At 34.5% G+C, this 17287-nt stretch overlaps 1 protein-coding gene across 1 annotated transcript; it reads right to left on the reverse strand.

Annotated features, from left to right (window-relative positions):
- Positions 1-4959: 4959 nt before the first annotated feature.
- Positions 4960-8414, reverse strand: LQY1 (DnaJ/Hsp40 cysteine-rich domain superfamily protein). Its single transcript, XM_028222670.2, has 5 exons — positions 8092-8414; positions 7912-7995; positions 6728-6779; positions 5444-5600; positions 4960-5266 (listed from the first exon to the last, which is right to left on the reverse strand). Exons 1-5 carry the CDS (start codon positions 8242-8244, stop codon positions 5245-5247), a joined length of 468 nt encoding a protein of 155 aa, XP_028078471.2. The 5' UTR covers positions 8245-8414; the 3' UTR covers positions 4960-5244.
- Between the last annotated feature and the right edge of the window lie 8873 nt (positions 8415-17287).

The following is a 17287-nucleotide window of genomic DNA, read 5'->3' on the forward strand; positions in this document are numbered from 1 at the left end:
TTATTATCTGTTTGGCTTTTATTTCATACTTGTTGTAAAATGCATGCCTAGGATTGGAACCGGGGGCATTGAGATGTGAACAACATGTATTTGGCATTTGGGATTAAATGGAAATGGATGTATGGAATAGTTAGCTAGATATATGTGTTTGTCTATCAGGTGGGTTTGTTGTATAAATAGATATACCCTGCCCAATTTTTCGGGGCGTTACAGTTCGAGCGGCAAGTTTTGCGTTCGAGCGGGGTACGCAACCCCTGTTTTCTATATATATGTGTTTAAGTCATTTTTTAGGGTTCATGCTTTTAGATCTGCTTTGGGGGCTCTAGGGTTTTCTTTTAAGACTAGTTTGCTTGTTTTCCTTTGATGCTTGCTTGAGTGTTGAACTCACGTGGTTGGATAATATACATCAAAGGGTTGTTTGAGTGATTTTCTTCGATGGAATCCGAAGATTCAAGCATGGAGTGTCGAAGGTGTTCGAAGCTATGCGCAGTCGTTGAGTCGACGTGGATGTTGTGGAATCAACATCAATCTAATCAATCCTGAGACGAAGGTTGCAGTGGAAGATATACAAAGCGTTAAAGACAAATTGACAGAGTTTGGTAATTTGTTTGGATATTTTGTATTCTTTCTTTCCTTCATAGTAGATTGATTTGTGGCGTTTCGCCCGTGGTTTTTTATTACAATTAGAGGTGCTCCAATAGTGCATTTTTTCCACGTAAAAATCGTTTGTATCTATTTATTATTTCTAAAACAACAATCTAAATCACTTTCGTACGTGCTTGATGATTTAGATTGTTAGTTTTAATTATTTGGGAATTGATATGATCAAATCTTGATCTAATCATGAGTCACTTAGGTTTTTCACTCATCATTATCTAATGAGACTTGCATTATAATTCATATAGAATATATACACAATATTCATGTACAGAAGAGCACATTTATACAATTAGGCAACAAATATATATCATATAGTTGCATACTTCAAATTACTCAGCAATTTCCAATGCATTTTACGCATAACTTATCACATGAATGCAACTTTGGTCTTTTCTAGACACTCTATTGCTCATTTGGATAAGTGTGTGAGTTATTAATTATACTCTGATACCACTCTGTCAAGGCCCGAACACGCCCCCATAGATTATGGTCATAACCGGCCAATAATCATGAGATTACCTACGGCCTCAGTTAGAATCAAATCATATTTAATTACAGGGGGCCAAATAGCGGAATCAAGAACTTACAAAGATTGTCCAATGAACTGTGCAAACATGGCTTAACCAAAAAATTTCTCATAAAAGTGTAATAACTCACACTATGCACACATCCATATTATGTACTACATAAGTCCAAGATCGTTCAAGAGTCAGTGTTAACAAAAACTAAGGTTATATACAACTCGGCCACATATGACTGCAAAAGGACAAAAGGAAAAGTAAAACAAAAACAAGGCCTCTTGTGTGAGGCGACCTTGGTTGACTCCTCAAAACTCGGCTCCTCTTAACTCACTAAGGCTAGGGTTGGACACCTTATTTCTCACCTACACACATACAAATAAAGAGTGAGCTAACGCCCAACGAATAACACCAAAGTAAAGGAGTTCACGAATGAGATTCGTTTAATCATAAGTTATAGACCAAACTTGTGGATCGATATCAACACAAAACGACCTTAGGTCCAACATATCATATATCATATCCGTATTCATGTACCAAACGACCTCGGGTCCAACTCGTATTTGCAGAATGACCTTTGGTCCATTATATACAAAACGACCTTAGGTCCAATCCTTAGACATAACAGCCTTCAGTCCAATATATGCGAAACAACCTTAGGTCCACCATACGTAAAACAACCTTGGATCCATTTCGTATATAAAACGACCTTGGGTCTAACCAATCCATATTCACATTTGTGCGCACTCATGATCCATGATCATGTTTACATTCACTGTCGCATTCAAAACGACCTCAGGTCCAATCATTTCTTTATCCAAAACGGCCTTTGGCCCATTTCACAGATATACAAAACGGCCTTAGGCCCACGTTATATCCTCTTCAAGTAAACTGAACGGCCTTAGGCCCATTTCATAATCATATATCATTTGCTTCACATATTTCATTCACGGTATCAATCAGAAGTTTAGAAACTTACCACACAGGTATCATTTAGCAAATAATACATATATACTCAAGTTATCGTTACTAAGATATTACTCACAGTGTCCCGATGCTTGATTCGTTCTTGCACTTGACCCAAGAGGTTTCAACCTTCCAAACTTTAGCTAGTTCTTAAGCTAATTCTCCCAATTCTTGAATTCTCCAGCAAAATCTTCAAGGATGCTCTCTTCCTCTCTCTAAGATTGGCTCACTCTCTCTCTAGATTGTTTATTTTCATATTTTGAGCTCATGTAACGAGCTTAAGCACATTTAGCTTCTATATATACACGTCCCTAATCAACCTTACTTAGAACTAATTAATTGTGCTTAATTTAATCAATTTAATCTAATTAATCCGATCTGAATCAATTTTTAATTAAATTTCACCGTATGCTCTAAAAATTAGGCTAATCGCCATAATACAGTCAATTTCGATTTTTGTCGCCTCTACGATCTTCAATTTAAATTTTATAGCAGAAAACAGATAGAAATTCAAAAATACATATAATCATATAATTAGCATTCAAAATCATATCAAGCTCATAATTATAAACATAATTAAGATTAATTAGCATAACACAGAGTAAGGTTGTCACATAAGATATCTCAGATTTACTCATAACATTGTGTACTAGATATCCAGCAGTACTTAAAGGATATTGTAATGCAAACTGGACATCAGATACTAGAGACTCAAAATTCATCAGTGGATATGTCTTTACTCTTGGTGGTACGACTGTATCTTGGAAATCTTCTAAACAGACTTGCATTGCTAGGCTTACTATGGAATTAGAATTTATAACTTTAGATAAAGTTGGGGAAGAAGCAGAATGGCTTCGTCACTTCTTTGAAAATATTTCAATGTGGCCAAAACCGGTGCCTACTATATGCATACATTGTGATAGTCAATCAACAATAGGTAAAGCATAGACTCATATGTATAATGGTAAGTATATGCATACATTGTGATAGTCAATCAGCAATAGGTAAAGCACAAAATCATATGTATAATGGTAAGTCACGATACATTTGTCGTCAATATAACACCGTGAGATAATTACTCTCTAATGGAATTATTTTCATTGAATATGTGAAGTCTAAAGACAACATAGCGGATCCACTAACCAAAGAGTTAGCAAGAGAGTTAGTTGAGAATTCATCAAGGGGAATGTGACTTAAGCCTATTAAATAAGAGTTATCACAACAACAACCCAACCTAATTGACTAGAGATCTTAAGATCTAGGTTCAAAGAGACAACCGAATTGTGCATGACTCATAAGGATCACTGGGGATTCAAACTCCTACCAATTTCTATGATGAAATAGTGATATCTACAGTGTTTTAGGTTAAATATTACTTTTAATGATTCTTATATTTAGGAATACCTAGTGGAGTATGGCAGGATACTTTTCATAAGAATCACATATAGGAGTGTGAACTGGGCCGGTTCTATGAGATTTGTGAAAGGCTATAATTCTCTAAAGCACCCATGAAAGACCGAGTTGTTCAGGGTCAAAATGAACACAGTAGTGAGAACTAAACTGTGCTTGGTAATATACTGTGGAAGTTCTATTGTCTTAGTTTACACAAATGGTTAAATAGTTCAAGACATCATATTCACTGGTTAGCTAATAAATTCAATAGTGTCACACAAGGGAAGGTTCAAAACCAAAAGCTATCTATCCTTTGCAGAATATCACTGATTTCTTTAATCTCTGTTATAAGATCATGTTGTTGTATTTTCTTTTCGTCAAATTCCATTCATGTGGGGGATTGTTGGAAATTATAGTCTCTATAGGCTTATTTTGGGCCAACTTTGAGCCCAAATTTGAGTGGAACTCACATGTCCAAAGGTGACATGTTTCTTGCCGTATGACAAGTCATACGGTGCAAACGATTCGTCAAAACCATTTATGAGTGAATGGGAAATTGACGTCGTTTTCGGGTTCATGGATTAGAAAATTGAAGAGTTAAAAGTGGGTTTCCTTTAAATGGTTGTCCCACGTTGAAACTTTAAGAGCGCTTGTGTGTGTATATAAGTTCTAGATGAACAAACTTAAGTTGGGCCTCAATGGGCACCCCAAGTTTGTAAAAAGAAGGAATTATGGACAAAGTAGGCTTTGGCTCAAACCACCACATGTGCGCGCGCCGGGCTCAAGTGTGGGTTGTGGGTCAGGTCGATCCTAATATTAAGTTTTTGAACAAAATTTATTTGTATTTTTTTCAAAAATTCTTGCCGGAAAATTATTTTTTTCCTAAACGAAATTAATTCAAATTTTGTGCCAAATTTGAATTCAAATTTCTTGTCCAAACTGTGCTTCCTCTAGTTCTATTTTCCAACAGATTTCAAACAGTTTTGAATTCTGCATCTGTTCAGTTTGAATTATGCACCTGTTCACTTTAATCTGCACCTGTTCGACTCTATAGATTTGAATCTGTATTTGTTCAGTTCAAATTGTTTCTGTTCGGCCTTTCTCAACAATCACCAATCTACCTATAAATTAAGACCCTCTTCTAGCAGTTTGTTCATTCCGAAAATTCTCTACTTGCCTTCCATTTTTGCTCTCTTGCATAGATATTTTCTTCATATTAGTTTTAGACAAAAATTCTGAAAGTATAGAACATAGGTTCTAGTTCGCCGTACAGATTGTTTGGAGTGCTACTATAATCTGTGTAAGATCATTGTATCCTGAGAGATAGACGCCATTATTCCGTAAGCACCTGAGCGGAGCGAATCTGTCTTAAAGATAGAGTGCATACACTCGACTTGATCATTTTTATACTTATTCGTTTCGGTAAATAAATTCTGTAAGTAATTTATTTTTATTTGTTTAATTTGTTTTACATTATTTTCTCATACACAGAAAATTGTTCCAACAATTACTTGTTCTTAAATCAATACATCAGATGAAACATGAGAAACAATTCAACACCCCAAAAGAGAAGGGTGTAGTGGGAGGAGATATGTTACAGAAATGTGTTCACAAAAAGGAGTGTTCGGTTCCTCAATCAACAAAACAAATGAATTTAATTAGCCGTCAACTGTAATCCAGGATCTATCACCGAAGCCTCTTCAAAAGCTTAGTCATCATCCTTGAATTCTCTGTTCAACACAAACACACGCTCCCATCAACAATATAGAATCAGAGACTCACATTTTATTTTGGATAACTGTGAGAGCTTGAATCCAAATAAATGTTCGCATAGAGAGAAAATCATGTGTTTTTAATGATTTTTTGGTTGTAGTATTGATCAAAATCCTTAACAAAAGTCTTCATACCTGCGATCAAGATATCGAGGTTGAATGCCACTGCCCTGACATGTGGTGCACGTCAAAGAACCAGCACCGTCACAATTTATGCATCGTGAGGTTTCTTTCTCATCCCCACCGAGCTCTACCATCACAATGCCATTTCCCATGCAGAATCTGCACTTCTCTGGAGGGCAAAATTTCCATATAATTTCAGAGAGTAAAATTTCACAGTAGGCTCACACTTCTATAAAATACTGGTTCTGCTTCTACTGTCCTAGTAATGAAATAATTGTACTTCCAAAAAAGGTCACAAATTTGATTCTACTGACATTATTTCAGGACCCTGATGAAGATTACCGACTCAAGATTGCTTTTTAAGTAGCAATTAAGAACAAATAATATACTATCAAATTTCGTAAACAAATCATAAAGTTATTTATGCCGTGAAGTCTATAAGCAGACCTAGAAAGGTCAAGATTGAGAGATTCATCCTGTACATAGTTGTTTTTTTATACAACTTATTATTCTAGCTTGGGAGCATGATTTGAATAAACAAAATAATAATCCGCTCAACAGAGATAACAAAATGTTGGGTATATAATTACAAAGCAAGGTATCGGGATCAAAAAATCAAAAAACAAAGAAAACAACAGAATTTTGAGGAGACTCAGTTGTGCAACAGCACTCGGATACATTAAAGATGTTTATAGTAGTTCAGACACTAGTATTGAATCCATGTTTGCCTCAACAACAACAGTGATGACAAGGTAAACAAATGTTTAATAGATAACTGCATTGGATGAGTCCACTAACAGACGATAATGTCATGATCAGAAACTTTAGGCGCCAGGGAAAAAGAAAAAGAAAAAACAAAACTCTCCCACTATATTCTCAAGAAATTTCAACTATTTTTATCAGTCAAACAACACCTAATTATAAAAGATAGAGCAAAGCAAAGACAATCCAATGCATTTAAAAAAGTTTGTAGCCATGAAAGTGAGATGAGTTATTCATGTTATTGATCCTCTCTTCCAGGATGTCTATTTTATACATAGGTCTAGAATTTCAAAAATGCAGTCTATCTCTAGAATTGCAATGCATCCCCAACCCAGAAAGCGAGGAATGCGCAAGCAATAGACATCAAAAACCATAATTAGACCTGCTCAACTCTAATGAGCCTTACATGATCAAATCCGAGAGGGGCATGATAAAGAGGTAGAGAGTTCGTGAATAAATCTAAAAATATACACACATCTTTAATGCAAATTAAGATACATAAAGTTAACACATGGGAGATGAAGAGTCACATACGAGCACCGGAACCATTGCATGGGAAGCATGGCTGAGTGTTGTCTCGCTTCGCCTGCACCATGTTTAATATGGCTTTAGTTGACTAATAAACTAAACATTGGCAATTCCTACAAAATATATGTATGTATATATGTAGATTGTAGATAACTTGAAAAATAAAATATAGGGCAAATTATACCCATCATTCGCATAATTTGCCTCTTGTGTCAATTTGGGCCGATAGTTTTCAATTATATCAATTTAGTCCAATTGGAAACATTAGTTAATAAATTGGACAAAAATCAAGGTCAAAATGATCCATTCAAAAATCAATTTGGAAGCCAACCCATCAGGATAGTGAATTGACTATTTGACCACTTAATTTCGGGTGATTATTCGATAATTTAGGAGTATAGCCACATGGTGCGCGAATCCGGATCACCCGTCGCCTTCCCCTGTCGCCTTCCCCTGTCGCCTGCAAAACGACGTCGTTTTGGGGGCAAATTTTCAAAAAAAAACGCAGAGAAGAGGGAGGAAGGAGAGGAAGAGGGAGAGGGAGGAAGGAGGGAGGAGGAGGAGGAGGAGGAGGCTGCGAGCTCGCCGTCCTCGTCCCTCGCTGCCGTCGCAGGTCGCAGCAGCTCCACCTCGTAGCAGCACCTGCGACCGTCGTCGCCTCCGCCTCCGACCCGTCTCCACCTCCTCCTCCTCCTCCCCTGTATTTATGGCCCCCTCCAGTCCGGCCCTTCCCCTCCTCCTCCTCCTCCCTCCTCCCTCCCTCTTCCTCTCCTTCCTCCCTCTTCTGCGTTTTTTTTTTTTGAAAATTCGCCCCCAAAACGACATCGTTTTGGGGGCGACAGGAAAGGGCGACGGGAAAGGGCAACCGACAATCCATTCCCCATGGTGCGCCATGGCAGTATGATTGATGGAAAATGTGGAGTATTGATTATTTGTGGTAGCTGATTGAGGAACATGAGGCGATTGAGTAACGTGAGGGCATAATGAATAATGATTGGTGAGAGTGTATAGCCATGTGGTACGCCAAGACTATTGTATAATTTTCCCTTAATTTCAATCTAATAGCTAAAACAACATTATTAATTGAATCAAATTGACACAATGCAATAAAATTGATGCAATTACAGACACGAGGAGTATAATTTGCAATAAAATACAAATCAAAAGGAAGGAAGGAAGAGAAAACTAACGGCGTTATCAATTTGGGTTTCATAGAAAACTGGAATTCCAATCCCGAGAGCAACGCTCGCAAACCCAACTGATATTGCTACTACCTGCAAATTTTGTTATTCCCCAAAAATAAAAATAAAAATAAAAAAATTGAAGGCAATAATATTAAGCAAACATTGAAGAAATAACAGAGAAATAACCGTGTTTTGATCAAGATCAAGAGCTTTGATGGATGGATAAGACATTGGTGACCGTTGATTTATGGCAGACTTGTGGTTGGAGAGAGAGGAAGAGAGCCTGAGAGGGCAACAGAGAAATGGAGAGTGAAGAAGAAGTGATGGTGCTGTTAACATTTCGTATTCCTTTTTACTTTTATCTCTCTCTCTCTCTCTCTCTAGTTTTGTTTCTTCCAAGAGTATGATGACAATGGAGTCTCTGAATGAACTCTTTTGAGACTTTCAGAGAGAAAATGAAGACCCCCCAATTCGAGCCGAACAGTGGTTGGTGGACTTTGGATTGTGTGGGGTAACAACTTACAACTATGAATCCATTTCAACCACACGAATTTCAACGGGCCCTACTTTTTAGGGCCGGGTTTGAACTGGGCCAAAGTTTGTTGGGCCGGGCTAAGGCCCAGGCCAGCCTATGAACTCTGAATGTTTTTTTGATGAGGTTTAGGTGAAATGTAGTGAAAGAGAGTGGGAATTAAGGGGTGAGATGAGAGTGACAAGCCACTAAGAAAAGCTACATGGTTGGAAGGAACATGACAATGGTGGGAACATGCACTTCAACAGTGGCACCACCGGACCACGAAACACCACTTTTGTCGACATACTAGAATCCGAGGCTTCTGGAAAGCCTACCCTCCCCCATCCCACGTGCTTCATCATTTTTTTTTTTTTTTTAATCCAAAATGCGAAGATTGTGCTTAGTTTAAAATTTTGAAAAAGAATTTGAAAGCAGAAATAAAAAATAACGATGAAATATAAATAAAATATATTTATATTTTATTTTATTTTATATATTTTTTCTCTTTTTAAATTTTTTTTCAAATTTATGAATAAATACGATTTAAAAAATATATATTGTACTTGATTAAATTTTATTTTAAGTGTTATTCACGTCATACAAAGTATAAATTTGAACTACCACACCCTTTTTATGTATTAATCCGTACACCTAACTATTAATAGAGTTGTGGCTTGTAACCTAAGTGAAGTATTACTACTAGTCATAAATTCGCAAGATCATGATGATTTTGTGGACTGCTTTCCACTTTCTTCGAGTTAACAAAAGTGTGTTGTGATGGAAATTTAGGGATGCTTTTATAAATAAATATATTTTTTAATTTTTTACGAAAAAATATAAAATATAAATTGAATTTGAAATGATGTATAATTCAAATAATATGATTGTAATCGAAGTAAAGATAATGCACTAAAATAGTATTTATTATTTTAGCACATACTAAACACCTTCTCAATCTCATTATACACTGATACTATAAACGAGTTAAGTAGAGTTTATAAACGACCTAAGTATAGTTTACGAGTGAGTTAAACACGAACAAATTTTAACTAAGTCGATTTTGAGTTTGAGTATTTTAATTTTTATTATACATATAAAATAGTTGAATTGAGTAATTGGTTTAATTTTGATTTGAAAATTTAGGAACTTTAAATTTGATTAAATTTAACTTATTTACATATTGAACCCATTTTAAGCCAGTTTTTATAAAATTAAATTTGAATAACTTTCCATCCCACCAAATTGACCACTAACGACAACCATCAACCGAAAGTGATACTGTAGTTATTGAAGGTAAATTATATTTCAAAAATAAATTTGTTCACATACTAACACATAATCAAATTGATCTAAAATATTGGATCTCATATTTAAAATGTATATTAATACCATCTAAAAATATTAACTACTATTTTGTTAATATATGCCTCTGCTGACTGACCTTACCTGCCAATTTTTTAACTTGTTGAATTGATGTCAAATTCAATAGAAATTTTTTGAAAAGTCAGACCACTTTAATTTTAATGTATTTTAAAATTGATTAAAAAAATTCACACTTTTGACTTATAATTCGTTTAGATTAGTTATCCATAAATTAAACTTAGTAGTTAGGAGCAAATTCAATGGGTTGAACTTGGTTGAATTTGAGTCATTTACGCAAAGAATTATTATTATTATTATAAGTTTCAATAAAAATAAAGTAAATTAGGAATCCCCATTGCATTTGAAACTAATCATTATCTTAAGAAATGTCATTAACCAAACACACACATGCATAAAATATAAAAAAAAATAAAAATAAAATAAAAAAAGTGATGGTAGAAGTGAGAGTGAGTAAGAGTCACGCCTGAGCAAAGAAAAGGAAGCTATTACCATCCGAAAAAAGAAAAGAAGGGAAAAAGGGAGCTACCCAGCAAAAAGTAGGCTGCTCATAAAAAAAGAAACATATAAAAGTAAAGATGTAATACATGTTGGAAAAATTGGGTTTATAAGCTTAATTTGGGTCCCGAAAAATGCTTAATAACTCAAATTTATATGACTTGAATAGCTTGAAATGACGTCATTTTATTCCAAAAACAACATCGTTTTGAGACATTTGAATCATTCGAACCATGAGAATTCAAGTTACCAAGCATTATTGTTGGGCCAATTTTGAGTCTATATTTAAATGGGGTCCACATATTTTTTGAGGTGGATCCGAGTGATAACGTATTCTCACCATGGTAAGTCACATGTTGAAATTGATTCGTCAAAATTATTTATGGATGAATGGAAAGTTGACATCATTTTCGACTTCGTAAAATAGGAAGTCGAAGAGACAAATGTAGGTTGCTTTATTTTGGGTTGTTCCACGTTGAAACAATGAGAGAGTTTATATAAACTCTAAATTGACATACTGTTGGAAAAATGGTTTATATAGGCATATTTTGAACCAACTTTGAGCCCAAAATTGAGTAGGCCCCAAACGTATTTTGGGGCGGGTCCAAAGAGGTGAAGTGTTTCTTGCCGCGTGGCAAGTCACACGGTGAAAACGGAACGTCAAAACCATTTATGAGTGAATGAGAAGTTGACGTGATTTTCGAGTCTAACATTAATTTTATTTTAGACAATTCATTTGAATTTTTTTAATAAAAAAAAAAAATTATTGTGGGAATTTAATTTAAATCTAAATTCAAATTTTTGAATTCCTGAGTGGTTTCCTAAAGTTTGTCAAATAGATTAATATTTATATTCCAAACAGTTTTTAATAAATCTTTTCAATTGAATTGGCTTTATTTGATTAAACTATTCTAATAGTTTAATAAGAAATATTCCAAACAGTTTTAAATTTTGTTCACCAACGGCTATGTTTTCAAAATTGTTTGGAAGGGAAAAAGAAAACTGTTCCATGTGATACGGGCAGAAACTATTTGAAACAGTTTTGCACCTGTTCACTACATGTTTTGTACCTGTTCGGGTCATTTGTTTGCCTATAAATACAATTCATTCCAGCAGTGTTTGTGGACCCAAAATTTCAGTCTGCAATTCTTGCTTTTGCTGTCCAGATTTCTTTTAGTGCATTATTCTTCATTTTAGATTGAGGAATAAATATTCAGAGAGTTAGATCACAAGTTTGGTTCGCCGAACAATTTGTTTTGGAGTGCTACTACAAATTAGTTAAGATCATTGTATCCTGGGAGATAGACGCCACTCAACCGTAAACACCGTAGCGGGGCAAATCTGTCTTAAGGATAGAGTATCACACACTCGACTTGGTCTTTGAATTATTTATTCGGTTCTACAAAATAAATATTGTAAGTTTTATTTTATTTTTTTTAGATTGCTTCAATTTATTTTATTTACACAGAAGATTGTTCCAACAATCTTAAGACAGATCCGAATTTATTCTGTTTACAGAATTTTTTCGTTTGTTTCCTTTTCTGTTTCTTCTTTTAAGAAAATTATTTTATGTGGATTTACAAAATAATATTCTGGTTGGAAAAACAAATACTGACTATATGCTATTTGATAGATAGTAGTAATATACTGTCTATTTTCTTTGACAACTAGTAGTACGATACTAGTGTCATTAACAATTCAGAATATATTTTTGTAGAATTGTTTCAGAAATTAATTTTGGGTTTTAGAAATTATTTTCTGAGTTTTCATTACTTAAAATTCTGTTTTAGTATTTTAATTATTGAAGTGTTACAGAAGTTAATTTTCGGTGTGGAATTAATTTAGTTAAATAAAATTTTATTTTATTTCCAAATTAATTGAAAAATAAAAGTTATTTTATTATTTCTTTTATTTTACAAAAATTAATTTTCTGTGTAGAATTAATTTGGTTAAATTAAATTTTATTTTATTTTCAAATTAATTGAAAAATAAAAGTTATTTTCTTATTTCTTTTATTTTACAGAATTTAATTTCCTGTGTGGAATTAATTTGGTTAAATAAAATTTTATTCTATTTCCAAATTAATTGGAAAATAAAAGTTATATTCTTATTTCTTTTATTTTTACAGAATTTAATTCTGTGAATTTGGATTAGTTTTCTGTGTGGAATTAATTTGGTTAAATAAAATTTTATTTTATTTTATTTTATTTCCAAATTAATTGAAAATAAAAGTTACATTTTGTTTTGTTTCTTTTATTTTAACAGAATTTATTTATGTAGTTTTGGTTTAATTTGTTTAAATAAAATTTTATTTTATTTTCAAATTAATTGGAAAATAAAAATTACATTCTTGTTTCTTTTATTTTCACAGAATTTAATTTTGTGAATTTGGTTTAATTTTCTGTGTAGTGTAAATTCTAATTATAATTTTGTTTTATAAATTAGAATTGATGGCTACTGAAACTAATGCCCAAACAAGTACTTTTGTAGTGGCTGCAATTGCACCAAACCCCTCTCCTGTGCTGACAGTACCAATAAATCATGGAGAGAAGCCAGAGAAGTTCTCAGGAACTGTCTTTAAAAGATGGCAACAGAAAATGTTGTTCTATCTTACAACTCTGAACTTGGCTCGTTTCCTCCGTGAAGATGCTCCTATCTTGAAAGAGGATGAAACCGACCGGCAAGTGGTTGTTGCGATTGATGCCTGGAAACATGCCGATTTCTTTTGCCGGAACTACATCTTGAACGGACTTGACAACACATTATACAACCTCTACAGTCCTATCAAGACAGCAAAGGAACTTTGGGAGTCTTTGGAGAAAAAATACAAAATGGAAGATGCCAGCTCAAAGAAATTTATGGTTGGCAGATTCTTGAATTTTGTAATGGTTGATTCAAAAACTGTGATCAGCCAAGTTCAAGATTTCCAACTCATTCTGCATGACATTCACGCAGAAGGTATGTCTCTCAGTGAATCCTTCCAAGTTGCAGCCTTAATTGAAAAATTGCCAAAAGACTGGAAGGAATTCAAGAACTACCTCAAACACAAGCACAAAGAAATTTCTATGGAAGAATTAATTGTGCGTTTGAGGATTGAGGAGGACAATCGCAATTTTGAAAAGCGGGCTGGTAAGCATCCTATGGAGTCTAAGGCAAATGTGGTGGAACATGCTTCAAAAACCAAGAAACGAAAATCTTCTGGAGAAAGTTCATCACAAGACTCTAAAGGGGGGGAAATAAAAAGTACAAGTTTAATGGCAAATGTTACATTTGTGACAAAGAGGGATATCGGGCCAAAGATTGCCGTATCAAAGGCAATAGCAAAAGGAGAACAAGCAAGAAGCCTGCTCAAGCCCATATGACCGAAGTGGACAATATTTCCAATGGTGTCGATGACGTCGATCTTTCTGCAGTTGTTTCCGAGGCAAATCTTGTCGGAAATCCTAAAGAATGATTGGTGGACACTGGCGCTACTCGCCATATTTGTGCCGACAAAAAGATGTTCACATCTTATTCTACAGTGGACAATGGTGAACAACTTTTTATGGACAACTCCTCAACTTCCAAAGTTTGAAGGACAAGGGAAGATTGTACTCAAGATGACATCAGGAAAGGAACTCACTCTCAACAATGTGCTGCATGTACCGGATATTCGCAAAAATCTTGTTTCCGGATCTCTGTTGAGTAAGAATGGGTTTAGGCTAGTATTTGAGAGTGATAAATTTGTGCTTACTAAGAATGAGATGTATGTAGGAAAAGGTTACATGTCTGATGGCCTTTTCAAGTTAAATGTAATGAGCGTCGTACCCTCAGTTATTAATAATAATACATCTTCTTCTTACTTACTTGAGTCTTCAAATTTATGGCATGGTAGATTAGGACATGTTAATTATGGATTTTTATGTAGATTAATTAATATGGAATGTTTACCTAAATTCAACATTGATTCAAATCATAAATGTGAAATTTGTGTTGAAGCAAAATTATCTAAAACTCCTTTTCATTCAATTGAAAGAATTACGGAACCACTTGAATTAATTCATAGTGACATTTGTGATTTTAAATCAATTCAAACAAGAGGTGGCAAAAAATATTTTATCACTTTTATAGATGACTATACTAGATATAGTTATGTTTATTTAATTCGAACCAAGGATGAAGCTTTGGAAACTTTCATTCAATATAAGAATGAAGTTGAAAATCAACTTGGTAAGAAAATCAAGAAACTTAGAAGTAATAGAGGTGGTGAATATGAATCACCTTTTGGTGAATTTTGTAAAGAACATGGAATAATTCATCAAACCACCACTCCTTACTCACCTTAGCAAAATGGAATTGCTGAACGAAAAAATAGGACTTTAAAAGAAATGATGAATGTCATGTTAATAAGTTCCGCATTACCTCAGAACTTGTGGGGGGAAGCAATACTTTCAGCTAATTACATACTTAATAAAGTACCCCAAAAGAAAGTGAATCAAACACCTTATGAATTGTGGCATGGAAGAGTACCATCTTACAAATACTTAAAAGTGTGGGGGTGTTTGGTTAAAGTGGCTATTCCTAGTCCTAAAAAGACTAAGATAGGTCCTAAGACCATTGATTGCATTTTCATTGGTTATGCCAAGAATAGTAGTGCATATCGGTTTTTGATTCATAAATCAGAACATTCCGAAATGCATGTAAATACTATTATTGAATCTCGAAATGCATCTTTCTTTGAACATGTATTTCCAAATAAGACTGGACAAGAGACTAGTAACAATAAAAGATCTCATGATGCTATTACAAGAACATGATCAAGAACAAGAGTTAGATCAAAATGAGGAAAAGAAACCTAGAACCTCAAAATCTTTTGGTCCAGATTTTCTAACATTTTTGTTAGAAAATGAGCCTTTAACTTTTAAAGAGGCTATGTTTAGTCCTGAAGCTCCTTTATGGAAAGAAGCTATCAATAGTGAAGTTGAATCCATCTTGCAAAATCACACTTGGGAATTAGTGGACTTGCCACCAGGTTGTAAACCTCTTGGGTACAAGTGGATTTTCAAAAGGAAAATGAAAACAGATGGATCAATTGACAAATACAAGGCAAGACTTGTGGTCAAAGGTTTTAGACAAAAAGAATGTCTTGATTACTTTGACACATACTCACCGGTTACTAGAATAACATCCATTAGAATGCTAATTGCCATTGCATCTCTATACAATTTAGAAATTCATCAAATGGATGTTAAAACCGCTTTCTTAAATGGTGAGTTAGAGGAAGAAATTTACATGGAACAACCAGAAGGGTTTTCTGTTCTAAGGAAAGAAAAGAAAGTGTGTAAATTGGTTAAATCATTATATGGTTTAAAACAAGTGCCAAAGTAATGGCATGAGAAATTTGACAAGGCAATGATATCAAATGGATTTAAAATTAATGAGTGTGACAAATGTGTTTATATTAAAAACACAGACAAAGGTTATGTCATTGTATGTCTTTATGTAGATGATATGCTCATCACATGTAGTACTAATGACATGATTAAAACTACCAAGAAAATGTTGAATAAATATTTTGACATGAAGGACATGGGCATTGCTGATGTAATCCTTGGTATGAAAATTACCAAAACATCATAAGGTTATGCTTTGTCACAGTCTCATTACATTGAGAAAATACTTGACAAATTTAGCAAAGATGATGATCATCTTGCTAGAACACCTGTAGATGTTAATTTGTTTCTATCTAAGAATGCACAGGAAAGTATTTCTCAATTAGAGTATGCCCAAATTATTGGAAGCTTAATGTACTTGATGAACTGCACTCGCCTAAATATAGCTTATGCAGTAAGTAAATTAAGTAGATATACGAGTAATCCGGGAGTAGAACACTGGAAAGCAATTATAAGGATTCTCGTAACATTGGGCTGAATTTTATTAGATATCCAGCAGTACTTGAAGGATACTGTGATACAAATTGGATATCAGATACTAGAAACTCGAAGTCCACCAGTGGGTATGTCTTTACTCTTGGTGGTGCAGCTGTATCTTAGAAATCTTCCAAACAGACTTGTATTACTCGGTCTACTATGGAATTAGAATTCATAGCTTTAGACAAAGCAGGGGAAGAAGCAGAATGGCTTCGCCACTTCCCTGAAGATATTCCAATTTGGCCAAAATCAGTGCCTGCTATATGCATACATTGCGATAGTCAATCAACTATAGGTAAAGCACAGAGTCATATATATAACGGTAAGTCACGACACATTCGTCGTCGACATAACACTGTGAGACAACTACTCTCTAATGGAATTATTTCCATAGAATATGTTAAGTCTAAAGACAACATAGCAGATCCACTAACCAAAGGGTTAGCAAGAGAGTTAGTTGAGAATTCATCGAGGGGAATGGGACTTAAGCCTATTAAATAAGAGTTACCACAACGGCAACCCAACCTAGTTGACTGGAGATCCCAAGATCCAAGTTCAAAGGGACAACTGAGTTGCGAATGACTTGGAAGGATCACTGGGGAGTCTAACTCCTACCCATTTCTATGATGAAATAGTGATGTCTGCAGCGTTTTAGGTTAAGTAAAACTTTTAATGATTCTTATATCTAGGTTAACCTAGTGGAGTATAACATGATACTCTTCATAAGAATCACTTATGTGAGTGTGAACTGGGCCGGTTCTATGAGATTTGTGAAGGGCTACAATTCTCTAGAGCACTCATGAGAGACCAGGTTGTTCTGGGCCAAAATAAACACAATAGTGAGAACCAAACTGTGTCTGGGGATATACTGTGTAAGTTCTATTGTCTTGGTTTACACAAACGGCTGAACAGTTCAAGACATCATGTTCACTGGTTAGCTAGTAAATCCGATAGTGTCTCACAAGGGAAGGTTCAAAGCCAAAAGCTACCTATCCTTTGCAGAATATTTCCAATTTCTGTACTTTCTGATATTAGATTATGTTGTTGCATTTTCTCTCCGTCAAATTCCATTCATGTGGGG

This window comes from Camellia sinensis, chromosome 3, assembly GCF_055761805.1.
Source record: "Camellia sinensis isolate YWXY chromosome 3, ASM5576180v1, whole genome shotgun sequence".
Taxonomy (NCBI): Eukaryota; Viridiplantae; Streptophyta; class Magnoliopsida; order Ericales; family Theaceae; genus Camellia; species Camellia sinensis.